A 27,835-nucleotide genomic window follows, 5' to 3' on the forward strand; every position below is an offset into this window, starting at 1 on the left:
CCAGTGGAAAGATTTGGCTCATTCTTTGATCATAAAAGTTTAATAAGTTAACTACTATGGTGTGAAAAGCAAGCTCTTGGATTTTAGTATTACTTACCACTATGTTCATTTGTGTCTACAGTTTACAAAAAAAGAAAATAGAAAAAGAAACCCTTTAAAATTATAGCAGTATAGAAAGTGTAGTTTTCTAACGCCCATTTAAAAATTCCCCAGGAGAGCAGGCAGCCCCTTCGTGGACAAGAACAGAGACAGGTTTTGATCACAAAGCCATGAATTCTCTTTCTGATTGCTGTATGGCTTGAAGGTTTGCTGGAAGCATCACAGTCCTAGTTAGACTGTTTTCCAGCTTTTAAATACACTAGAGTATGATTGTATTATGTGTTGACCCTGATTTATGTTGAAAACCCAGAAACCTTTTTTCCAGAAGAAGTGCTTTGTGTATGTGTGAGCCTTTGAGGCCTGGCCTCATCTGAGAGTTGACTGGCTCACCTCAGTGTACTGTTCATTTATTCAGATGGTTTGCCACTAAAGGAGAAATCTTTGAATAACCAGTGGTATTTCCATGAAATAAATACTGTGAAGCAGATATGGGTTGTTTAAAATGTATCACCATGATGTAATATGTCAATGCTCAATTATACGTTTGCATGCACCTTAAAAAATCCTGTCTCTGGAGAAAAACTGATTGTTATAATACTGCTTTTCAATTAAACCCACATCCTCGGCATTCTGAGTTCCAGATTCCTAAAGCCCTCCACTTAATGTGTTCCATGTTGTGGGGTTAATTTACATAAAGTCTTGGAGCTCCTGCTGCACTGTTTCAAATCTTGGTAGCTTTGATATTCTCCATAGTGCTATACACGAATATTATAAACTAGTTTTTACAGAGACAAGTTATGATTATCAGCAGGAATTAGATTCATACAGTGATCTCTAACCATATAGTACTAAAACATTATGCAGACCCCCTTCATTTTGCAGTCTCTATAAAACACATCTGTTCCACTGTATGTGTTTTGAAAATTAAATGTACTAATATCATTCCTACTGACCCGGCCGCCAAACTCACAGGGGAGAATCCCGGTGTACAACCCAAGCTGTGTTGAGTCTTCAGGTCTTTGGGGAGCTAGTAACTCACTTCATCACAGCAAAGAAAAGAGAAAAAAAAGAGAAAGAAAGTTTCCGAATGCATGTGCTTTCTTTTGATCAGATCGTAGAGAAATTCAGCCAATTATAATGAATTTAGACAATATTCCTCCTTGTGAAATTGTCAGGAGTCATAACAGTCTTCTCATTTCAGGACTGTGTAAAGTTTATGAGTCTTGCTTCCTAACAAGGAGAATCCCTGTAGTTAATACTTTGTGGTGGACTGATTTATTGCAGAGGATCATAATTGGGGAAAGAAAAAGCTAGTATTCAAATTTAATATTAGCTTACTGTACTTATAACAGAAGATCTTGATATATTACATTTGTTTTGACAGAATTTATATGAGACTCATTCATTTGAATGTTTGAAATAAAACTTCTGCTTGCACAGGCTCTTACTGGATCAGTGCTGTCGAAGATGCAACTAGAAATAGCAAGAGACACAAAAAGATACAGACAGTGAAAGCATTACTTTAAAATAAGCTTTTTACATCCAAGAAGCCAAACTAAATCTTCTTCTGCATATTAAGATAAAGTAAAATGATGTCATTTATGCATTTCAGCTACACACAGGATTTGGGACTTACCCTAGTTGCAAGGTGTATTCCATTCTCTTGTTTGACCCTCACAAAAGCAACCACATTCTTTAATAATGTATTAGAGCACTAAGGTTCAGTTTTAAAAATAAAAAGTAGCAAGCCCTACAGATAAGCAGAAACATAGTAAAGCTCATCATCCATTTTTTCCCTCTGCTCATTTGCCACTGACCCAAAGGTAGGATTGGTTCGAATTGTGAGAAATCTGTAGACTTTCGTTTGGTTACTTTCCTTAGCCTTGCACAATGGTTCTCCAATTTCAGTGTGTGAGAAAATTGCCATAAAGCGTTTGTATATACAAAACCATGTGTATTACACTTTAGGGGTTATTGAAGGGATTTTCTATGGTAATTTTAACTCTGGACAACTTTTGCTGCATGTGCTAACTTCAGAAGCTAACTAAGGAGGTTTCTCTTGCCTTTACTTAGTCATGAGAATTATTAACACATTCCCTAGAATCCATAAAATACACCTTTGTTATAATCATAAACACATTTTCAGCTACAAAGACACTTTCTGAAAACTCATAGTGTCCCAAAGTACAATTTTTCTCTTATTCAATATTTAATATTGGTTACAAATTTTCCATAGATTTGTTTTTATAGATTTTTCATAACATAATTATTTTTAGAGATTCTAGTGATGTGTTTCTCTATTTCTGTCTTTTCTCTCTCTCTCCTTTATCTCCCATTGAAGGGAGAAATAAACAGCAACAAATTATGGACCATATAGAAACTAAACATTTTAAAGGTTTAATTTTGTAACTGGATATATACGACACCTTAATGGCCAAACTGTATTTCTTCAACTATAAATACAAACAAGCAAAATGTTTTGCCTGTGAAATTTCTCTTGTCCCTGAAACACTCCATTATTTACCAGTAACCATCAAAATTTTTCATTACATGTTTTATTTCAGCACTTGCCTCTGCAAAGTTTTCGTAAGAATCATTGCCACTTCTGATGCCTTATCTACCATCCCTTTGGCAATATCCACTACGTAATTTTTCAAAGGTGACCTTTGTATATCCTAACTTTGTAAAATTTTATGGAGGCTAGTTGGTCTCCATCAAGGGGATCAGGAATCTTGATAGCTAGGAATTGCTGATTTTGGCATCTATGTCTTCCATCCTTTGCCATTCTCTATACATACTTCAAATATGTGCAGGATGCTTTTATGACAAACTTTTTTCATGTCTTTTTTTCTGTTCAATTACATTGCTGTGCTAACAATTTGGGCAAAAAGAATTATTTCTGGTATATCCTTTTTATTATAAATTTAAATTTTCCTGGAGGCTATCCTTGGAAATTTATATTATTTTAATACTGTGTTGGTCAGTTTTATTTTTTAATTCATGTAATTGAACTGATAATGGATCTTAGAGATTTTCTATTTCTACTCTGTCTTTCAACAAAGAGACTGAGAAAATAAAACAATTCAGCCATTTGTGACCCAAAGGATGAGAATCCATGTTTCATGGTTCTCAGCCTGTTTTTTTCTAGGATACCAAACTTAGGAACCTTTGAAGACTTCTTTATACTTTTGATTGTGATTTTCAAAAGTGAAGGATAAGATAATACATTGAGATGGAAAAAATTAAATATTATAATTTTTATTTATACTTGTTTAATCTCAAGCTTTTTTAAAAAAGTTCTATTTTTATGTTTCTCATATCAATAATAATAATAAAGTTAAATCCAATGGGGGCAGAGCTTCTGTGATATGTTTTCAATGCAAAGTTAGGAAAATAATGCTGTAAATGGTGACCTAATGTCAATACTGACAATGATAACAATATAATCAACTGAAGTACTGACGTTTGTTGAGTGTTTACACATATGAAACTCTGAAAGTTTTCATGTACGTTATTTAAATTAAACATTCCAACAACTGTGTAAGATTCTCTTTATTTTTCTTATGAAGATACCGAAGCATAGCTGGATTAAATAACTTGCCTAAGGTGGAACTGTGATTAAAATTGATTTCTTTTGTATCCCCAAAATGCTACTCAAAGCACTGAATCATGGTTACTTCAGAGAATACTCTATCTGCTAGATGAGGATGATTCATCGCTTACTCTTATAAGAATCCTGTAAGATAGCTGTGCTGGATATGATTCCTTTTACAGGTTAGCTAAGTCAATGGAAAATGTAATGTAGCCCTGGGATTGATCTCATTTTAGTAAAATATTTTTCTTTTTCATTGAATGACAACATTATAAAGATAATTTTACGTGAAGATTTTGAAATAAGGTCTCTACAAATCTAATACATGAAAAACTCAGGGCCCTATTACTCACCTGCAACATCTCTGCCAGCAGGGAAATGCCTGGCATAAAAAAAGAGTGAGATAAATGTTTGTGAATAAATACAACCTAATGGAGAGTGATCCAATATAATTCTTTTTGTGCATCCATTCATCTTTGAAGTAGGTGTCATGCGTGTGTGTGTGTGTGTGTGTGTGTACTCCACACCTAACACTAAATAAACAGTGAATGCATAGAATGATATGAGTATTTATTTTAGAGAAATTTGAAGGTTTACTATTTTGTGACTTTAATATGTTAGGTTTTCTTACATTGAGTGTAGAGTGAACATTTTAATAGGTTTTCAAGAGTTTGAATTGTCCAGCAAAGCATTGTTTACAAAACAGCGAAGCTATGGAACAATAATTCTCCAAGGCATTTTTCTGACCATTCTTCTTCCATTATGTCCTTCAAGCTGGCCCTTTCCTTTGAAGTTCTATGGTCAATTTGCTAGTCCAAAAATTTCTCATGGCATTATTTTGGTTTTGCTCAAAATTGACTCAGCTTTGTTGAATGTAATTCTTTTTACATTTGTCAAAGAATATTCCAAGAAACACTATAACTAAAAAAAATTGTCTGTTTATTGTAGAATTTTTAATGTATATATTGCCATTGTGCTGCTCAGGGTCCCCCTGAAAAAAGATCTGTGTAAAAATAGTTATTTTGGACATAGCTTCATATTTGAGTAGGGAATTTTATGTAATATGAAAGAAAAAAACAGTAGTTTGGTAATAGTGAGTGGGAGGATATTTAGAAATTATTCCATATTTTTGTCATAAGTAAGGAATTAAAAATTATGTTAGGACACTAAAATGGGTTTCAAAAGGCTTGTATAAAAATGCAACAAAACATGGAACACCATGTTGTAAAAGGACAGGGACCGTAAAAGAAATACTCCAAACAGATGATCAATCCATATTTGGAATAGTTACCACCGAAATCTTATACCACTTTGCAGAATTATATTTTCCCAGCATTATCATATAGCCACAGCTTTAAAGGCATCTTTCTAACTGAGGACCACCGACAAGAAAGAGCTGACTAAAATCTCCCATATTCCAAATCCTACTTAGAATTTATGTCTCCTTATCTGTCACTTTGTTTTCACATTTAGCTTATTGAGTCTTTTAAGCAAGAATAGTAGCATAGTAGTCTCTCTTATATTCTTATAATACTTTATAATTTAAAAAGTAAGTCAATCCTCAGTAAAATCCTGTGAAAAGTCAGGGAAGCTATTATTACCATTTTATAAAGACAGAAACAAAATCAAATTGACCTCTTGAGGCAAAATAATTTGTGTTGAACTGGGACAGCCTAGTCTGCTGATTCCTTTTTCAGTGTTGTGTTTTCTTTTGTTTTGTTTTACTAGCCGTTTATGTCCCACATTACAGCAATTGCAATGCGTATGCAGTATATCATTCTTAGTCTAGTCACTAATTTACTAATGATACTTTTATTTTCTGTAAAATAACTTTATGTTTTTGAATTCACAGTATCACTTTATCCAAAGCTGGCTTTCAAAAATAACTCGAAAAATATTTTCTCTGCTGCTTTTATCTAGTAGTTATTTTTATTTGAAAGGGCCTAATTTAAAACCCAGATCAAATAATGTATTCTACCATCTTGGAGGAAAGAAAATTATCACAGAAATAATGGAGATGTTAAGGAGAAGTGACCTAGCCAAAGATTTTTTTTTCTAAAGTATTAGAATGAAAATAAGAATCTTAAGATAGAAAATTAAATGCCATACCATTCTCTGTTTTAGGAATATTACTCTGTTATACAGAAAATTGAACAGTTACCTGTTCAATTTTACCTGTAATATAAATTACTGAAGCTCCAATTCATTTCTTTAAGTAAATTTTTATTCTAATATGTCAAATATAGAAATCATTTTTTAAAATACTCTGCATTTGTTACCTATAAGCATGAATGAGTTACTTAAAATTTCAGTTTCCACAAATCAAATCCAGAAAATGAATATATATATTTTAAAACCCAGGAAATTCTATCTGACTTAAAATATAAATCAACATCTTCTCTAGATTTTTGGACCTGAGATTAATATTAGCAGAGGAACTTATGTACTATTTCATTGATATACTTACCTGGAGATTTTAACATATATTAAGCTTTTTAAATTATATTTTTGAATATATGAAAATGAAAAAGAAAATGTGTTGTAATGCAAATGGATAATGCAATATCTGATTGTTTTTTGCCTGCGTCATGGGAAAATAATGAAAAATCAATCAAATTAAGTGTATACTTTGATCTTATCATTTCATAAGCAAAAAGAAAAATTATTGTTCCTGAAATGTGGAGATTTCATATCTTCCCAATACTCTGTATAATTTGAGCTCCTTCCCAGCAATTGATATGTTTTCTTTCATAATCTTTGCTCTAATAATTAAAGTGATTATCATCATCATAATTCTTTGGAGTGGAAGAGATGAGAAGTGGGGTGTTGATACAGGCTCACACCTTGTTTTCTAGCTTGAAAGCTAGAAAATATGTTCTTTGAATGTTTGTAGTGTTTATGTAATCAGTACCTATGTTGCCAAGGCTTATTGAAAACAGCTGGGTGCCTGCTGCCTGCCTCTCCCTTTGTTGGAACTGTTGCCAGAACAGGTAGTCAAAAATGGAAAGTAAGGGAAAATTCAGGCATCTGGGGTGTCTCTCAGGAAAGCAGCTGTGGCTTCCTTAGGAAGCAGTCATTGTTTCCCATCAGCCAAGGCTCTGTATACCCTTGGGTCCAGTTCTGGCATGGCTGGTCCTGCAGTTTATGACTTCAGGCTTAGGCGAGAAACCATTTGGGCAGTCCCATCTCTGGCAGAACACTGAGAGAAATCCCCCAAGCTGCAAGCCATATGTGGGCTGCTGGCCTTCTATTACTCTATGCTGGGAGGCTCCCATTTACTGGGGCTCTAATCATCCCTTTGACATAAACAAAAACAATACGAAAGGATCTTATCAAAACAAATCTTTTCAAGATAGACTGCCCTATTTTTAAAACCAGACATCACTGTTACTTCTGTAAACATGACATTTTTTTTCCCTTAAAAATGAACTCATTTTTTAAAAGACTTTTTTTGTTTCCTGCATAGTAGATAAGGTCAAAGAATTTGTTTAACGGCACACTAAAAATCCTGGATGAGCAGTGTTGAATGCTATTCTGCATTCGTAAACACATGCTCTTCCCAATTGAAGTTATTGTACATCAAGTATTGAAAACTGTTACCCATGTGAGATGCCTTAGACTCTTTATGTCAGAGAAATGCCAGTATGTTTTGCTCTTTGAGATATACTGAAAATCAGTGTGCTGTGGTAAGAGGATTGGGAGGAAATGGGTGACACTGCCAGTCCTTTAGCACAAAAATGACCTTTTGGTTGAAGATTAGGACTGAATTATTTTCTTGATAATTTTTAATTAAAACAAACCTCTGGTTTTAAAATGTAAATGCTTTAAATTTCAGTTGTCAGTAGTAAAGGGTATTAGAAAGGTATAGTATTTGAATTTAGATTAAATGTCGTGTTTCTCATAATTCAAGAGAATTCTGTTAGGACTGTTAAGGACTATGATGAATCCGGCAACATCTTATTCAAAAATCTTCTGTTTAAAACATGCTGGTTATGAGGCAAACAATTTTGTGCTAATGTCAGGCATATTAAGAAAAATTAAGTGAAATTTTTTCTAGTTGTAGCCAGAACTTATTTACAGATATGTAAGAGTAAAATGAGAAATGAATGAATTTTTAAAGTCACAGAACTATCTTATACTTCAAAAAATAATGCTGCCATAGCTTTCAGAGCATGGGGTCAGGTTATTTTGAATGGTTTGCCCGTCACTAATTTTAATGTGTAAAATAATCTCAGCAGAGGTCATGCTAGTTACAGTGGTCATCAGATGCCTTATTATTTTTCTGCTCTTGTTTTATTCCCAATTTTATAAAAACTAAAACAGACCATTCTTAAAAGTTTTTCATAGCCCTGATTTTTTAAAAAAATTTCTTCTCACATCCATAAAAAGTAAAGAACATGAGGTTCCATGGTGAAAATCAGGGGAAGATAATCAGTGGAAAAAGATTATTTCTCTAAAATACACTTTTGTTTACTAAGATCCTCTTGCCAACATGATGGTCAGTGTTCTTCCTAACATTTCTTCTCACAAATGATAATAGGTTCTTGATTAATTTAACCTTATTGCAACCTTCTCTCTATATATCCTTACTGTTTCTCCGCTGTAATGTTGAAGAAAAAGTCTAAAAAGTCACTCTTCTGTAGCATCAAGAACGTGGATGATTAGAAAAATAGAAATTCAAGTTTCAGTTTAAACAAGGTACATTTTCTGGACACCCTATGAATATATTCATGATTTATACATCACAGACATAATTTATAAATCATGCCTAAGCAAGTTTGGTTGTCTCTAAGTTTTCTCCATGTGTTAGTTGTGATACATCTATTTTCACTTTATGATAGTGTCTACACACCTGTCCTTTTGACAAACTTAAACCAAAAATATAATAATCTAAACTGGAAAAAATTGAGAAGTTAGGTCAGAACATCAAGAGTATGTGTATCAAAATATTTAGACATTCTCCAGGAAAACAATGTAAATAGAGGTGTATTAGTGTTTACAAGGAAAGACAAGAATCTAGTAGTTAGAGAGAGATCCAAGATGGCTGATCACTAGCAGCTCGGGCTCGTAGCTCCCAGTGAAAGCGCAGAGAATGAGAGGATGCCACACTTTCAGACGAATTTTTGTTGCTCACGGACTAAGAGATTCCCAGTGGAGGAGCCCCACGGGTCGCCAGGGCGACTCTTGTGGCCGGCGCGACGGTTTTGCTGGAGCCTTAGCGTGGTAGTTCTTGGTGCAGAGTCTGGAGATTCCCGGGCAGAAAAGCACCATCAATCTTAACACTGCTGTTCTGGCCGGCGCAGTGGATTGCTCAGATTTCGGTGCAAGGAATCGACAAGTGACATCTGCTCAGAGACCTAGTTAGAAAGTCGGCAATTACAAAGATGACAGGGGGATAAATATATAATGAAGGGAAGAAACCAGCCTAAAAAGGCAGAGAATACTCAAAATCAGAATGCCTCTCCCTCTACAGGGGATCGTAATTCCTCATCAGCAACGGAACAAGGCTTAATGGAGAACGAGTATGTTCCATTATCAGAAGCAGGTTTCAAAAGGTGGGTGATAAGAAACTTCTGTGAATTAAAAGAACTTGTTCTAACCCAATGCAAAGAAACTAAGTACCTTGAAAAAAGGTTTGACGAAATGTTAACGAGAATGGACAATTTAGAGAGGAATATAAATGAATTGATGGAGCTGAAAAACACAACACGAGAACTTCGCGAAGTATGCACAAGTTTTAACAGTCAAATTGATCAAGCAGAAGAAAGGATATCAGATGTCGAGGAACAGCTTAGTGAAATGAAATGAGAAGACAAGATTGGAGAAAAAAGGATAAAAAGGAATGAGCAAAGTTTCCAGGAAATATGGGACTATGTGAAAAGACCTAATTTACGTTTGATAGGTGTACCTGAATGTGACGAAGAGAACGAATTCAAGTTGGAAAATACTCTTCAGGATATCATTCAGGAAAACTTTCCCAACCTGGCAAGGCAGGGTAATATTCAACTCCAGGTAATACAGAGAACACCATAAAGATATTCTTCAAGAAAACCAACCCCAAGGCACATAATCACCAGATTTATTAGGGTTGAAATGAAGGAGAAAATACTAAGGGCAGCCAGAGAGAAAGGTCAGGTTACCCACAAAGCAAAACCTATCAGACTTACAGCAGATCTCTCAGCAGAAACCCTACAAGCCAGAAAAGAGTGGGGACCAATATTTAACATCCTTAAAGAAAAGAACTTTCAACCCAGAATTTCATATCCAGCCAAACTAAGCTTTATAAACGAAGGAAAAATTAAATCTTTTGCGAACAAACAAGTACTTGGAGACTTCATCACCACCAGGCCTGCTTTACAAGAGCTTCTGAAAGAAGCACTATACATATAAAGGAACAACCAATATCAGCCTTTCCAAAAATATATCAAAAAGCAAAGAGCATCAACACAATGAAAAATTTATACCAACTAATGGGCAAAACAGCCAGCTAGCATCAAATGACAGTATTAAACTCATATATATTCAAATTGGATAAAAAGCCAAAACCCATCGGTATGCTGCATCCAACCCATCTCACATGCGACGATACACAAAGACTCAAAACAAAGAGAAGGAGGAAGATGTACCAACCAGAGAGTAAAAATAAACAAATAAATAAAAAGCAGGAGATGCAATTCTCGCCTCTGATAAAATAGACTTTAAAGCAACAAAGAGCAAAAGAGGCAAAGAAGGACATTACATAATGGCAAAAGGATCAATGTAACAAGAAGAGCTAACGATTCTATAGATCAACGAGACAGAAAATTAACAAGGACATCCAGGACTTGAACTCAGACCCGGAACAAGTTAACTTAATAAACATTTATAAAACTCTTCACTTCAAATACACAAAACATACATTACCACCTCACACCTATTCCAAAAGTGACTACATAATTGGAAGTAAATCACTCCTCAGTAATCGCATAGCATTTCATAGGTTTAAATGAAATATTGGTTGGCTGCTTGTTTGTTATTTTCTTCCCTTATTCCTTCCTGTCTACATCATTAAGTATAATTATTGGCATAAAAGAAGTTTTCAATACCCATTACTAAACTGCATTCTAGCCTGGGCAAGAAAGCAATACTCCCATTCTCTCTCTCTTTTTCTCTTCCTTTTTCTTCCTCTTCTTCATTCTTTTTTTTCTTTCTTTCTTTCTTCCTTTTTTTTTTTTAAAAAAAAAAAAAAGAATCTAGTAGTTATTCAAAGACAACTTAAAAATCCACATTATTGGATTGTCATACTCTTAGAACAAGGGTTGGTAATACTGGATTTTTTTAAGGACATCTATCTTGTAAAAACACTTTATTCATAACTTCTAATTCAAAGATGAAAAATTCACAGATGTTTTTGAGAAATGTAGCATCTATTTTCACTTTATGCTAACTATGGTTTATACAATTTTAACCAGATGGGTGTACAAGTACAGTAGCTAATTCATGCCAACTGTATTAAAGTATGTTCTCTGAATTATAGGTAGGCTTTGGAAACATCTAAGTGATCTCCAATCTTGTGACTAATATGTATGATTTTCAAATGTTATCATGACAGTTTAAATGTGGTCTGGATGAACAATATTATCTACCGTAGTATTGTCCAAAATGATGCACACTTTGTTAGACAGTTTAGACTTTTAGAAGCAAGTAAATAATTGCATATAATGAAAGACGATTACCTCTGGGTAACTGAAATAATGGTTGAAATGAAAGATTCTGCATTTGTTGTGTAAATTAAGTGACTGCTTTTTGTTATTCTAAGTGTCTTTTGCTCCCTTTGAATAGTGAAATAGTGAAAATCTTATACTTCCATTTTCAGAGTTCAGCTGAAGGAGTGAAAACTCTGTTTTAATATGTATTTTGTATTTATCTTTTTAAAACTTGAGTGTGTTATGTTTAGTATTTTTTCCTTTGAAAACTAATATGAGTAGCTATTTATTGACTGAAGGAAATACATATTCTTTTCAATAAGTTGTTAACACATGACCATTCACATAAGCTTTCTTTTTATGTTGCTTTTCCTCAGCTAAGAATTGTAATATATATTTACAAACTAGTGTAATAGTGTTTGATTTAAAATTTAGGTAGGAAAAAATCTTTAAAGGCCTCATATTAAGCATAGCTGTGATTGTGATTGTGATTCTCTCTTAAATGGGGCATAGAAATAAGCACAAAGAGATAATGAAGATTTCCAAGTAATAGATGCAGGATCTGGAAATTATTTCTCTAATGTTTTCTTTGCCTTTTTCTGAATATGAATAAATATTTTGGTAACATATAAAATATATTCAAAGTGAAAATCAACAATTATCAATTTCTTATAAGTTGGCATTTGTGAAACTGGATTCTTGCAAAATTCTAGAAAAAAAATCTGTAATTATCTAATATCTTCCTGAGGTTTCCAGTTCATAAAGAGCTACAGTGCATTTGGCTCTCATTTCTATTCTAGTTCCATTGTGCTTATTTGTCCTCTTGCACTAATAGGAAATAGAGATATTTTGTAGCAATCCAGGTTTGATCTCTCTGGGTTCTTATCTGTATAGCAGACAATGGTCATCTCAAAAACCAAACATTGTGTTAAAAAGTGTATTTAAGAAAGGATTAATTTTAGTTTTCTTTAAATAATTTACAAGAAAAAAACCCACCTCATCCAAAAGTGGGTGAAGGATTTGAACAGACACTTCTCAAAGGGAGACATTTATGCAGCCAACAAACATATGAAAAAAAGCTCATCATCACTGGTCATTAGAGAAATGCACATCAAAACCGCAATGAGGTATGATATCACGCCAGTTACAATGGTGATCATTAAAAAGTCAGGAGACAACAGATGCTGGAGAGGATGTAGAGAAATAGGAACTCTTCTACACTGTTCGTGGGAGTGTAAATTAGTTCAACCATTGTGGAAGACAGTGTGGCAAATCCTCAAGGACCTAGAACTAGAAATACCATTTGACCCAGCAATCCCATTACTGGATATATACCAAAGGAGTGTAAATCATTCTGTTATAAAGACACATGCACACGTATATTTATTGTGGCACTGTTCACAATAGCAAAGACTTGGAACCAACCCAAATTCCCATCAATGATAGACTGGATAAAAAAAATGTGGCACATATATACTATGGAATACTATGCAGCCATAAAACAGGATGAGTTCATGCCCTTGGCAGGGGCATGGTTGAAGTTGGAAGCCATCTTTCTCAGCAATGTGATGCAAGAACAGAAAACCAAACACGGCATGCTCTCACTCATAAGTGGGTGTTGAACAATGAGAACAAATGGAAACAGGGAGGGAAACATCACACACAGGGGCCTGTTGGGGGCGGGGAACTAGATAGAGGAGGGATAGCACTAGGAGAAATACCTAATGTAGATGACGGGGTGACGGATGCAGCAAACCACCATGACACGTGTATACCTGTGTAACAAACCTGCACATTCTGCACATGTACCCGGAACTTAAAGTATAATAAATAAATAATATAGAAAAAATATTGCAGATTTAATGTGCTTCCTTTAAAACAATTCTTACTGTTGTGATTGTTATAGTTCTATTAAATAATCAGTTATCTGTTATTTTATAAACCTCACTGATATTATGGAAATAATTTTTCTGAAAAACGTACTCTTCTCTTTAGGGCTAGTGTATACATTTGTTAAGAATACACAATAGGTATTCTAATTCTTAACAAAACTTAGGGAAATTTTAGGAAATAATTATATAAACCTATATTTGGCTGAAAACTTATACAATTGACCAAATAGTAATACCTTTTTAATTGGTTGTAAAGTGACTAAGTCTGACATCTTTACAAAAATGCCATTTTATACTTAAAATAAATCAAATTCCTTCCTTGATAAAGTAGAGTAAGTGACTTTACCATTCAACAAAATGACTTAGCTCATTTAACATGGTTATTCATCTTATTAGTGATTCAGGCATATATACATAATCATACCGCTGCTGCAATACATACAAAATTGAATCAGATATAACTTGGTGAGCGTTTCTTATTTTAATCTTTGTGACAATAAGTACGTGTTTGGGAGACTAAAAATTTTGGCGATTTCAGAGATTTTATTTCTCTTTTGAATAATTATTCAAGTATGTTAAATCTCTCGTTTTACTTGCAAGTTTGTCTAAAAGCTAAATTACCTGAAAAGTCTTATTTTATCACTGCCACAAAGGCTGTAGGAGGTTCCTAGCTAGTTGTAATTGAAACTCTCCACTGCTTAAGGAGACATTTTTCTTTTCTCTTCAGGTTGCTTATGGATTAATATAGAAAGTGGATTAAAACCAGAATAGACAGATATGTACATAGGTATAAGTCAAATCTACCAGGTTTCTTTATACTTTGAGGGTTTGCAATTTGAGGGCATGCAACAAGCACACAAATGCCTCTTATAATACTGTTCTCTCCTTTAAGATTAGATGCTGGATTTGCTCATCATTAGAGCCATTTTGAATAAGGCCTCTTAAATTACAGACATAAACCTGGGTGAGATGGCACATCCCTATTGGCCCAACTACTTGGGAAGCTGAGATGGGAGGAATGCTTGAGCCCAGGAGTTGGAGTCCAACTTGGGCAACATAGCAAGACCTTGTCTCTTAAAACAAAAACAACACACACACACACACACACACACACACACACACACACATACACCCCTGAGAGGAGCAGCAGAATAAAATGCCAGTCCCCACTAGGCTTTTAATGTGGATTAGTGACAATTGATGAACTTTGTGGAAAGGCATGGTGGAAACGTGACAGCATCTGTACAGGGCAAAGTTCAGGCATCAGAGTTGAGGTTCCTGGGAAGTCAAGGAAATAGCCTGAAGACAAGGACCACTAATGATGTGTTAGTGCAAGGAGGGCTTGACACTAAGAATGAACTTCCTCTGCTTTATGTTTTGAATCCAGCTGTTAAAATCATGGGGCTTGCCTACAACTAGGATAAAATAATTGTGCCTTGAGTTTGTATATATCCGGAAACATCATTTCTGGAGATTAGAGATGAATATTGCAAAATAAAAAGTCTCCAGTTTTCTTTTATTCTTCTACTATCCTAGGTAGGAATTCTGTCTTTATTTAACAAATATTTAAGAAATGTGTTAATGGACTATGAAGTAAAGTGATACATTCAGTCTAATCAGCCAAGGAGAACTAAAATAAATGGCTTAATATAAAAATCAAGAGAACAGCTGGACAAAGGAAAATTTTAAATGCAGTGACTACAGTAATCAAGTGGTTATATTGAGTCTACAGTAAATAATTTTCTGGCTTAAAATTATATGTGCAATATATATACATTATCTATGATATATAAAAACATATATATTCTAAAATATAAAATCAACCATTTTCTTCTACTGAAATATTTTCTAGTGGAATGGTGAATATTTCAGAATCATATAGTTTTAGAAGGACACATTTTGCTTTATTTCTATGATCTTGTGCCAATCTGGATTTTATTATACGTAAAAACTCCAAATTTGTTCTTAAGATATTGATTGTGAAAAGGTCTCAGAAGCCCAGCAGTTACTGCCACGAGAAAAAAAAAAATAGGAAAATCCAGGTGATGACTACGAAAAGGAAATGAATTCGCTCTGAATGTTCATATTCTTTGAAATGATTTCCCAGGTTTTGCAGTTAGATTTTCTTGGGGTTACTAGGTAAATGTGAAACATTATTCTAGCTCCGATATTTAGTAGTTCTGTGATTCCTTGGTAATACCACATGAATTTTGAGTTCCCACTGTCTCATTGCCAAATTGGATACCGGTACTCCAAAGTTTGTCATGAGAATTAGGTGACATAATCTAATAAAGGCCTGTAGCACAATGCTGGCCTAAGCAAAGGTCTCCAGTGCACGTCAGTACAATCGGATCCCGAGCCCTAGGCTTAACCAGTTGTACATCTCTTTGAAGGGATAACACATAGGAGCCTGAAACAAGCAAGCAAGCAACCAAACAAAATAGGACTGTGAACTGCAGCACTGCATTTTGGGTAGGAATTTAAAAGCATTTCAGATAATTGAAAAGAAGATTCTGTGATTTAGTTAGAGGTAGGTCCTAGAGAATAAATGATGTGAATCACAGTTTCAAAGGTGGAAAGATTTAGTGGGAAATGGTGGATTAGTAACAAGGCACAGCTAGAATTGCAACCTCTTCCGCTTTCTCTTTAGGTAAAAGTTTTTAATAGTACTGGGAGTTGAGATGAAAGTATGGACAGTCTAGGGGAATTGAGAGTGGAAAAGAGGAGAATTATGAGATTTATGAGAATACTCTGAAAACTTCATATACAACTTTGAGGTTTCACTGAAGTAATTCTCCTCAGCCTTCCCTCAGGGAGGTTATCCTTGTGACTGTACAATAAAGATTTCCATTGCCAAATATAGTTTAGATCCACCACCCTGCACAACACAAGGTATCTATCAGTCGCTTGCTGAATATTCTTGATCTAAAGTAAATGGCTTACTCTGATATTATAGATTCATCATCTCTCACTCGAAAAGCTATCTTCTCAGCACCGTTCTCAGCATTAACCCATTTTCATGGACAAATGCTGAGACTCACTGCACGAGTCTTAGAGCTTTCACAAATACTACCCCCATTGCTGTATTATTTTAACTGGCACCACCAGGAGAAATCCCATGAGGTCATTTCTCTTGAGTTACAGTCAAAAGAAACAAAATCAAAACCGGCCTTTAAATATATTGTATTTGACTTCTGAGGCAACTCCAAAATGTTAATATTATTCTTGACTTCTCTTTCAATTTAACTGCTGATTTTATTTTTAGTATTTTTCATGTTGTGGGTGTTATATGCTAAAAGGAATGCATGAATTTGAAGAGGTGCATCAAACTGGCTAATGTGAAGGATGGTAGTTCTCTAGAAAGATCCAGGAGGTTCATATGAAATTGGACAGCCCACTCATAAATCTAAATATCCTTGTCTGCGAGGGATTTTTGGCTTGTTTTTATTTTGGTTGTTGTTGGCATTTTTTCCTTATTTATGCTTTAATAGCAAAATCAGCACAGTTCGAGGTATTTTCTGTGAATTAACAGCTGTCCTCAGTTAACAGTCTTGACTTTACCACAGTTTCCTACCCTAGAATGCTCCCGTGACTTCATCTTATTACTTAAATGTGCTCTCTTTGTATATTTTAGTGAATCTTCCAGGTATAGCGATATTCTTCTTGGAGAGAGGCATCTGGTCCTATTTTAATAGTTCGGAGGGGAAATATACACATATATGAAAAATATGGAGAAACTCCCACACAGCGATCCTAATAACTCTGGTCGTTTTAGCACTGCTTGCTTTCATCATCATTCCAGTACTCCCCGAACTAAAATGGTGAGCAGGAAAGCAATCCTATAGTTTTAATTATTAGTGCCGAGGTAAGAGCAAAGGGAAGGGCTTGCTTTTGGGAAACTTGATGGTGCAAAGACGATGGCCAGTACCTGGACTGAACAAACTCAATGAACTTTAGAGGCTGCTTTAATATGATTTAGTTAAGTCTTCAGTGTGAAGGAAATTTGCAGTTACATTTTTACACCTGATAAGATCAAAAGACTGAGGGGGTAAATCAGCAGCAGTGTTCAGAATTTAATTCATGTTGGGCGAAGTTCATGGTAAGGCAGATCGTACTGCCTTGGAGGGATTCTTTAACAATATTTTTATTTCTCCTATTCCAAAGGTTTCTTAACTTATGTAAACAATTAGATCATTTCATATAATACGTATAACATGCTGTACACCAGATGTCAGAAGAAATGTTTGAATATTTAACTTACTAACCCCATTGCTTGACATCACCCAAATTTGTGAAGATAAGAAAAGGCCACAGAAATAAAACTTCTCAACTCCTGCTCCTGTCTTCACACGCCATGTTTTAAGTTAAATTGGCTAATTTCTATCATAGTGAACGATTGCTACATTTAGTTTAAATAACTTGACGGCCTAAAATGTCCCTGTTGATTTTCCTCTAGGGAAATATTTTTAATTCAGTAGAGCAAAAGTATTGATTCACTTCTACCTTTTTTTTCTGTTTGTGTTTTATTTCTTCAGATTGTTTTTTCCATTTGCATTGCTTTCTGGGGAGTTAGAAGCATCAAACAACTCACCTCTGGCCCTTGGAAATAACCTGAATTGGTACATAATTCTCTTCTTTTAATCAGTTGTCCATAAGCATATTATGACTGCATGTTAAAATGTAATTATCTTATATAATGCTTATATGAACTATTTCTTTAATGAAAGGTAAAATTACTTATTTACTATTGTTTGCTTTTCACGTTTGTTTTCTATCAAAATTAAAGTCAGTTGTGGTTACTTCCCCCCTTTATTGCTACAATTAAAAAAAATTCAAATATAATGATGTTATATTAACCGATTGCGTATAAGACAAGTATAAAAAGAAGAGAGAAAACTTAAAAAAACAGTAAAAAAGGAATATTGCCTTTGCATCGATTTAACAATGTTTCCTTTGATATTTGCTAAATTTATGCATAGATACAGATTCGTAGTCATAAAAATGTATTATATTAGTTGTCTTACTAAGGCCTCATTTACCTTTCCAAACCATATTACCTAAGGAGGTGCATTCTAGAAAAAGACATCAGTGAAAGAAAAATGAATAGAATTTGTCAGAATTAGTGTGTTCAACTGGTTGCTTTGTCATACATTTCTCTAATATGCTTGGTCAATTTGTTCTGGCGGAGTGAGCAGAATGCAGCAATTCTATATTTCTTAAAATTGTCACAACAATGTTAATTCGCTAAATAAAATTACTGAAGGTGTTGTGTGTACATTGTTCATAGGGATTGTAAAAATCTGCCAAGTGTTTCATTAGGAGGAAACTGACAGGGATAAGCAGGATGAAGTTCAAAGAAGGAGGACTGGAAAAAGTTAAAAAAAATTATTTGTTATTCGTTTCTCCAATATTTCTTGAAATTAAGTTAAAATTTAATAATTTAATAAATGTAAATAATCAAAGATGCATGCATTATTGAGCTTTGCCTGTATTTATCACTGGGTTAAAGAGCGGGACTAGTAGATAATCTCATATTAGAAATATGTTATTTAATCTTTGAACGGACAAAAATATTGGAGTATTAAGAGAATCTGCAGGTGTCTATGTGAACTCAGGATACAGAATTGAAGCACATTTAGTTTTCCACATGGAACAACAGAGGAAAATTAAATTTTGCATGATGGAAATGTAACAAATTCTATCTCAAGTATCAGAAGTGGGTTTGGCTTTGCTTCATTCTTTTTACACTGCTTAATTTAACACACAGTCATAGAAAATATGTAAGCCTGTAACAAATATTAAATCCTGCTTTGGTCGCTTACCAACTATTTTTGCAGAGTTTTGTATGTACAGAATCATGTTACAGTAGGGAGCCCTCTGCTGGCTTGAAATTATGAAATTTAAGGCATAAATGTTCTCAAAACCCGATTCTACATTCTAGAGACTTTTCAGTGTGTAAAACACATTCTTTAGTAATGGCAAAGAAAAAGAGACTTTTTGCTAATCTTTCAATAGTGGTTTAGTATGTCAGAAGAGCTTAATGGTTTCCCAAGGAATGATGCATAAGTATGTGTGTATCCTTTTAACTGGGTGGCGAGACAACAGGGGCTCAGTTCCCTCCCCGTGGTCACCAAAGATGTGTGTGTGTCCAGCGTGTGTCCAGGTTCTTGGGCTCACTTGCCCTAGGAATGGGGAAAGGGCCCTGGCAGTGCGGTGAGCTTACCGTTCAAGTAAATATCGGACCCAAAGAGTTTAGCAGAAACTAATTTATTAGGCGGGGGAGGTGGGGGAGGGACGGAGGGAGAGAGAGAAAGAGAGAGAGAGGTGGGGGGGCGCGAGCGAGTAGGAGAGAGCGAGCTGCCACGCTGCCAGGGGAGGGGATTCTGAAGGGGCCATCTGTATGGGGAGACAGGGAGAGACAGCTCCCAAGTTGCCACGGGAGGGGATCCCAGAGAGGGAAATCCGCACAGGAAAGGGGCAGTGGTCTTTTAAGGCTGGAGTTATTCCCGCTCCATTCATGTTCTTGTCCAATGAGGGGAGTTCTTTCAAACTTGCCCTTGAGTGATTGATCTTCGACTCTGATACTGGATTGGCTGCTAGGTCCACAACAGAGGCCCTTCCTCCCAGAGCTTTTCAAGGGCTTTTTGAACAAATGCGCACACCTGGAATTTCTACCTAGCCAGCGGGCTGGAAAGTCAAAGAACTCCAGGTTCCGAATGGGGACGTGGATGGAGGCATAGCCCTGGGAAGTTCATGTCTTTGAAACGATGCCTCTTGTGGACTCGGTTTTCCTTAACACAGTCCCTCACTCTGATATATGTGAATTTATAAGAGTAGTCTAAAAATGTGTTTAATAATGGAAATGTTAATAAATCATTCCCCCAAATGATAAAAGATCCTTTTGCGCTAAAGTTCAGTTTTCTTTGAGTACATTGAAATCTGTCTATTCTCTTTTCTCTCTTGGGTTTACCTCGCTATGATTGTGAATGGTTTTCTACTAGAAATACAGATATTATCAAGACCAATTTGTGCCAGTGAAAGTGGGAGTGGTTACCAGATAGGTAATATTCCTGAAACCTCCTACAAAAAATTATAACAGTGAGAAAATTACGACTGTGAGAAATCTGACCTAACAGACTCCATTTTGCTTCACCTCCAAGCTGTCCTTGTTTATTCCTGGGCACAGGCCAAGCTAACTTTGGAAGGAACTTAGTTTATAGTTTAACTTTGAAACAAAAATGATAACAGCCCTTTCCCAAAACAAACCCCCTTCTTGTCTGGCGACCAGGCTGCTTTTGTAGGACTAACAAATTGGCCACGAAATTAGAAAACAGGCTTAGGAGTCATACAGCTAGAGGCCACAAGATTCTAAATCTCACCAGTTGCTCGTAGGGATAACATCACTATTGTGAAACCTCAGATTGGTGCTTGAGGTATTTTTTAGCTCCTGCACTCCATGGATCAGCTGGCACCACTCAGATGGATAAACTGGCTCATCTGGTCTTGTGGCTCCCACCCAAGAACTGACTCAGCCAAGAATAGCTTCAAGACTCTATGATTTTTATCTCTAACCTGATGAATCAGCAGTCTCCATTCCCTGGACCCCCACCCACCAAGGTATCCTTAAAAAACCCCAGTCTCCAAATTTTCAGGGAGACTGATTTTAGTAATAATAAAACTCCAGTCTCCTATTCAGCTGGCCCTGTATGAATTAAACTTTCTGTATTACAATTTCCCGTCTTGATAAATCGGCTCTATCCTGGCAGCAGGCAATGAACCCATTGGGCGATTTCATTCCTAGGGCCTCTGTGCGTTATTAACCAAGGCACTTGATTCTTCACTTTATTTTTTAACCCTGCTAATTTTCCAGTCCAGTTTTCTTTTGCAAAACACTAATACGTGATGACAGAACATACAGCTATTATTAATGTTGTAAATTGATCTTGAGTGATACCATGTAATTTATGCTTACTGGAAGGACTTTAACTCTCTTTCTCTCTTTCTCTCTCTCTCTCTGGTGGGAAAGTCCTAATAATAGGACTCATCAATTACTCACCACTTCTAATGGAGAGATGCAAATTGGCTTTGCAAATCATATGAAGATATTTGCTTTTCCTAATCCACCGTAAGAAAGGCTAGAGAGAGGAAAGAAGCATTTGTTTATTGAGTAGTCCTCTATTAGTATTATTTGATTTAGTCTCTAGAATCCTGTGTTAGGAGCTATTAACATCACTTTACAGAAAATAGTTTTGAGTCTTAGAGAAGCTAAATAACTTGCACAGGCCTATGAAACATAAGTGACCAAAATAAAATTTAAACTCTGAATTGAACATCAAAGCCCGTGATGTTTCACCATTCCATGTCAGACATCTAAACTAAGCCTTTAGAAGTATAGGCCGAGGAGTTTAAGTTCAGATTATTTTCCATTCAATTTGATGCTCCAAGATACAAAGTAAAGTTCTCAGGATAAGTATTTTAGTTATAAGATTAGTTGACAAGATGAATGAGTCCAGAGCTTCTAAACCTTCTAAGAATGGTGATGCCCTAGGTGTACTTATAGGATTGCCATATGTCTGAAAGAAGCTACACGACATTTCGGTTTTCTCTAGAACCGCTCATTCCTGTAGCTCTACTTGTCATGTCATTGACTTCCACATCATTTCATTCCATTCAATTATTTTTGTTAAACTGAATCTAATCATCTCAAAGACCTGATATTTAGCAATATGTGCATTCCTGATCATGTATCAGATGTTCAATTAGTTGCCAAAATGTGTGAGCCCTTGTTATATCTAACATTAACAGCTTACATGATTATTTATTAAAGATTTCCAAATTTCATTTTTACTAGTGATTATATAAGTTAATCCCTCAGTGTGGAATCTGCAAATAGAATCATTGAGTGGAATTCTTTAATATATGGTATACATTATACTGTACAGTAATAGGATTTATTTGGGGGGGCAAGAGAAAATAAGTTTCCTTTTTAATGTCCCCCCCCGCCATGTTCTCATATTCATAGACTATAGAAACCCAAGATAAAATAGTAAAAAACAGACAAGTTTGGCTTTCAGAATCTTAAAACATTTTTGATGTTACGATGTTCAGCAACACAATGGAAGCAGCTTGGCTCTATCTTAAGCCTGCCTCAGTAATAATAATAATAATAATAATAATAAAAGACAATGTTCTATCCATTTCTATACATTCTCCATTATGAGAACATTTTTTAAATCTCACTCCAGTTCTGCCACCCTTTTCTCTGGACATCATAACAACTTACATTCCTTCCTCTCCAAGACACAATTAGAAAAAATTAGCAAATTTAGCAAGCATTGATGTTTTTCTCTTGCAGATTGTGCCTTCTTTTTGACATTCGACAACTCTAGCACTATTTAAGTACAAAAGTTCAACCACCCCAGACACCCCAGTATCCATGAATCATACTAACCTCATTCCGTGGGCGTGTTCTTCCTTTGTGTTTACAGCAGTGAACCCGAAATTATAGCCTGTCTTAATTTACATCACAGAAACCAGGAAGAAGCAGTCTTTGCCTTATGCATCAGGATTACCTGTGGATCTTTTTAAAAAAGGAAATTATGTTTGTAACACTGAATCTGTAAGATTGAGAACATGCCAAAGAATCTATATTTTTCAAACCTCTGGCAATGATAAGGTGCAGAAGCTACAGCCAAACTAGAATGAAAGAGAACTTCTCTAGTCCCTCCTGTCAAGTTTCAGAAATATGCAGAAAAGTTGTACAGTGTGAGAGAATGTTGTTTTACAGCAAAGATGTTAATTAAGAGAGGTGGTAATGATTAAGTAAGCATGGATATTTAGACATGGCACCAAAGTTTTCTGTTTCGCATGGGATCATTTTGCATACATTTTAAAAGAAACTGAACCAGCCAGGCACGGTGGCTCACACCTATAATCCCAATACATTGGAAGGCCGAGGCAGATGGATCACCTGAGATCGGGTTCAAGACCAGCCGGACCAATGTGGTGAAACCCCATCTCTACTAATAAAAGTACAAAAATTAGCCGGGTGTGGTGGCGGCACCTGTAATCCGAGCTACTTGGGAGCCTGAGACAGGAAAATCGCTTGAACAGTGAGTCGAGATCCGGCCACTACACTCCAGCCTGGGTGAGAGAGCAAGACTCTATCTCAAAATAAAAATAAAAATAAAAAGCGGGGCATGGTGGCTCATGCCTGTAATCCTAGCACTTTGGGAGGCTGAGGCAGGTGGATCACGAGGTCAAGAGATCGAGACCATCCTGGCCAACATAGTGAAACCCCGTCTCTATACTAAAATACAAAAATTAGCTGGGCGTGGTGGTGTGCACCTGTAGTCCCAGCTACTCAGGAGGCTGAGGCAGGAGAATTGCTTGAAGCCGGGAGGCAGAGGTTACAGTGAGCCGAGATCGCATCACTATACTCCAACCTGGCCTCTGGTGAAAGAGCTAGATTCTGTCTCAAAAAAAATAAAAAGAAAGAAAAACTGAGCCAGAAAATGTAAAAGCTGTGTAAGCATCAGCAAGCTGGAGAGTGAATGAAGTTAGGGCAGGGAATGGAGATACGATTAAAAAATATTGGCCGGGCGCGGTGGCTCAAGCCCGTAATCTCAGCACTTTGGGAGGCCGAGGCGGGTGGATCATGAGGTCAAGAGATCAAGACCATCCTGGTCAACATGGTGAAACCCCGTCTCTACTAAAAATACAAAAAAAAAAAAAAAAATTAGCTGGGCACGGTGGTGCGTGCCTGGAATCCCAGCTACTCAGGAGGCTGAGGCAGGAGAATTGCCTGAACCCAGGAGGCGGAGGTTGCGGTGAGCTGAGATCGCGCCATTGCACTCCAGCCTGGGTAACAAGAGCGAAACTCCGTCTCAAATTAAAAAAATATATATTTTCACCATAGGTCCTGTTTGTATTTGTCTGAACTTTCATTTTTAATGGAAGACTATACATAATGGTAATAAAATAGGAGTTAGGAAGAAGTTATTTAGGCAGATGGTGATAAGTCCTCAATAAGGTTTTCCTTTTTAAGAAAAGCAGCCCCAAATCATTTTCTTTTCAAACAAAGAGCAATCGGTAAAATCAAGCTGCAGACATGGAAAGGCAAGCTAGAAGTTTGCCCAGGTAAATGCCAGCAGTTGTGCCAACAGGAAAGGGGCTGCCTGGGGACGAGGCATGTTCAAAATGGCGGCTTCATCTTCCCTTTTTTTGCCAACCACGTGTACAGTAAGGAGCAGACAACATGGCACCAGCCAAGTACAAAACCCATTTGCATACCAAAAAGTTTAGGGTGGAGTGACCGGCTTCCTCCAGTGCTATGTAAATATCATACTCAGTCCAGCCAATCCTTGGGCCCTATGTAAATCAGACACCACCTCTCAAGCCAGTCTATAAAACTCCATGCACTTCACCAGGGGCATGGAAGACCCACTTGGGCACCCCTCTCTCTCTGCAGGAGAGAAGGCTATTCTCATTTCTCTTTCTTTCTCCTGTTAAACACTCTTAAACGCTCTTCTTTTGTGTTTCCGTGTCCTTACTTTCCTTGGCATGAGTCAAGGAACTTCAGGTATCTACCCCATACAATGACACTGCTTCACTCTTAAAATATACAGAAGGGTTAGTTTTGGTAGATCCCTATTTTACACTTGCAGCGTCTTCCAGGGTCTCTTGTAGTAGTGTGAGGTATGCATGCACACTGAAGAGAGCTCTTCCTGTAACACAAAGTTAAATATAAAAGATGTCCATACCTAATGGTTTCTGTCCTCCCCTCATGGCATTCAGGCAAATCCAACTAACACATCCCTTTCAGAGACATTAGACAAGTGCAACTAACACATTCCTTTCCCAGACAGTACACAGCATGCATTTTAACTTGATGTAAAAATGATGTCTGCTGAGACAATCAGAGTCTAAAGCCGGCTAATTCTCTCTAGACAGGGGGTATTGGAGATCATCTAAAAATGGCACCTGGCAGCCACATGGCACACTAGGAAACCTTGGCTTGGCCTACGTAATAGGCTGCAAGTTGCATAAAATCATCAGGCTGCCATGAGTCCCTCGCTACCAAATTAATAACTCCATATTTAGTAAGCTAAGTACTGATTCGCTTTTGAAGAAAATTTATGCTAAACACATAATTTGCATGAAATGTTTATCAACTTATTCACAGGGTGGGGGAAGATTAGTGATATTACTGATTGCACAAAAACTGGAAGATATAAATGTGCTGAAGAAGCATCAGCATCTATTTCAAAAGTTTGTACTCATTTTCAGATATCCATGCTCAAAGGCAAGGATCTAACACATGCAATTACAGAGGGTGTATGCACTCTCTGAAATGTGTCATTATTTAGAGTAAAAGACCCTTTTGAGTTATTTTACTTATATATTTTTTCTTTTTTATTTCATTTATTTAATCATTATAATTTTCTTGTGCACAAACAAAAAGCAGTAGCAATTAATATGCTAGCTCCATCGTTGAAGAACTTTGCAACCAGTTAAAAGATACCAGTTTCATCTCACTGTAATCTGATTTTCCAAATGGAAATTCAGCTAATACCAATCATGAATCAGTGTTTTCATTCAGTTAATGGAATTGAAGTAAATTTTTAACAGCCTATCCTATGAAATGTGAAACATCTATCATTATTACAAATTAAAAAGTTCAATATTGAAAATAAAATTAATTTGTTTTGTGGTTATAGTATGAACAGAAATTTTGGTGGATTAGTATGATACAAAGCAGTATTGTTTCTAAAGTAAGAGATTCTTAGCAGTAAAATTGCTTGAAATTGCTTGTGTTGGACATAAAATTAATAATAGTATTCAGAGAGGTATATTGGCAAAATTTAAAAATATTTTATGTGTACAAAGTTGCAGATTGTCTAGGAATTTGTTGGAAAACAGGTTAAATACAAAAGAATACATCAACATTAAAGTATGTTTTGTTGCCAGACGTCAGATTTTAGAAGTGAGTAAGGCTTTGCAGAACAATTTTGTAAATCAAACCTGTGTCTTCTCATGTTACTGAACTTTATGATAGAATCTGTCAAACTTGGTTGCATTTGTTTAAAACTAGTTGGAGATCTTTAGACAAATATCAATGAAAAGTGACCAAACTTTTGTTCACAAAGTTCTTAGTGAATTTCACTTATTGAAAACCAAGCTTGCAAACAGGGAGATATTGAAATTGAACCCCATTAAACTAGAAAAGGACTGAACAAATTATATAATAAGGGTTCCGACTTCAAGAGAGATTTAACTCTTATACCCAAATTGAAGCTTGAGAAGATTGATGAAGCCTCTAGTTCAGAAGAGATAAATTTATATTATGTACCAAAAAGGAACAGAATTTTAAAGCCTATAATTTCACAGCTTCTAAATTTGGTAAAACAATTAACAAGTAATAAATAAGACCAATTACTTGATACATTTTGCTTTGTAAAATATTTTTGAAGTGTTACTCTAAATGTAGGCAAAAATACAAGAGCTATGACATATGTAGGAATTAATTATTTACATCATTTAACAAGTAAAAAGTTAGAACAGAAAATATATATTTACTGTATTTTTAAACTTGTTAGATACTTCAGTACCTGTAAAGAGAGTATTTTCACAATATAAATGTTATACAGAGAAGTCTTCTGCAAGAGTCAACACTTTTGATTGTTTTAACCATAAGATGAAACTTTGAGAATAAAGATAATTTTATTTTAAAATTCAAAATAATAAGATCATATTAGAAACATCTTCAAAAAATGCCACTGACATGCTATCAAAGATAGAAGTGACTAAGAAAACTGATTATTGAGTATATATTAAGAATAATTACTCTGTTTATGTCATTTTTAATATTCTATAATCTAGATGATTACTGTGAAGGTTTTTTTAAAAATTTGCTTTGATGACATTGAAACAGGAAAGTTCCCTGACCCCCACCTGGGACTTGTGACAGAAGTGTGGCGAGTTTGCTTGACCAGTGATGCTCAAACCCCTTATGGGAGGGGGAGCACACAAATGGGCAGGAGCAAGTGCTTTGGGGCTCTGGCACCACAGTAGCATCTAGGGGTGTGCTACAATTAATGCTCTTTTAGCAGTTGCTGTCTGTGGACGGCGAAGTGTTAATTGGCTCAGTGGAGAGTCAGGGTGACAGCCTTTTACACTCTGCCCTCTTGGTATCTGTGTCTTTGTCCAGTGTCCAGGAAGAATCAGATCACGTATACCTGAAGGATGATGAATGTGAGGATTTTACTGAGTGATGGAGGTAACTTTCAGTGTGTTGGATGTGGGACTGGAAAGGAGATGGAATGGGAAGATGATCTTCCCCTGGAGTTTGGCTGTCCCATGGCTGATCTCCTCTCCAGACATCCCCAGCCAGACTCCTCTCAGTGTTCAGACACTCCTTCTCTTTTCTCCTTCTCTCCTGTGCTTCTCTGCCATTCTTCCACTCTTCTGCTTGTGGTCCATGGGGTTTGGAGTTTTTATAGGTACAGGATGGGTAGCATGGTGAGCCAGGGTTGTTTTGGAAAAAGCAACATTTGGGGAGGAAAACA

The 27,835-nt window shown here is 35.9% G+C and overlaps 1 protein-coding gene across 3 annotated transcripts in view; it reads left to right on the forward strand.

Annotated features, from left to right (window-relative positions):
- The window catches only part of AGMO (alkylglycerol monooxygenase), a 441,694-nt gene that overhangs the window by 367,406 nt on the left and 46,453 nt on the right, over positions 1 to 27,835 (forward strand). The window contains exon 14 of one of the 3 annotated variants that reach the window (XM_021674184.2): positions 17,804 to 17,887. The exons of 1 other annotated variant lie outside the window; for it this stretch is intronic. In XM_021674184.2, the coding sequence (XP_021529859.1) occupies positions 17,804 to 17,878 (75 nt within the window). In that variant the 3' untranslated portion in view covers positions 17,879 to 17,887. Of the gene's footprint in view, positions 1 to 17,803; positions 18,167 to 27,835 lie in introns of those variants that run through there. One more of the 3 variants, XM_021674183.2, reaches the window with a different exon arrangement.

The sequence above is a fragment of the Aotus nancymaae genome, unplaced genomic scaffold (genome assembly GCF_030222135.1).
Source record: "Aotus nancymaae isolate 86718 unplaced genomic scaffold, 86718_ANA_hifiasm-v0.15.2.pri h1tg000025l, whole genome shotgun sequence".
NCBI lineage: Eukaryota > Metazoa > Chordata > Mammalia > Primates > Aotidae > Aotus > Aotus nancymaae.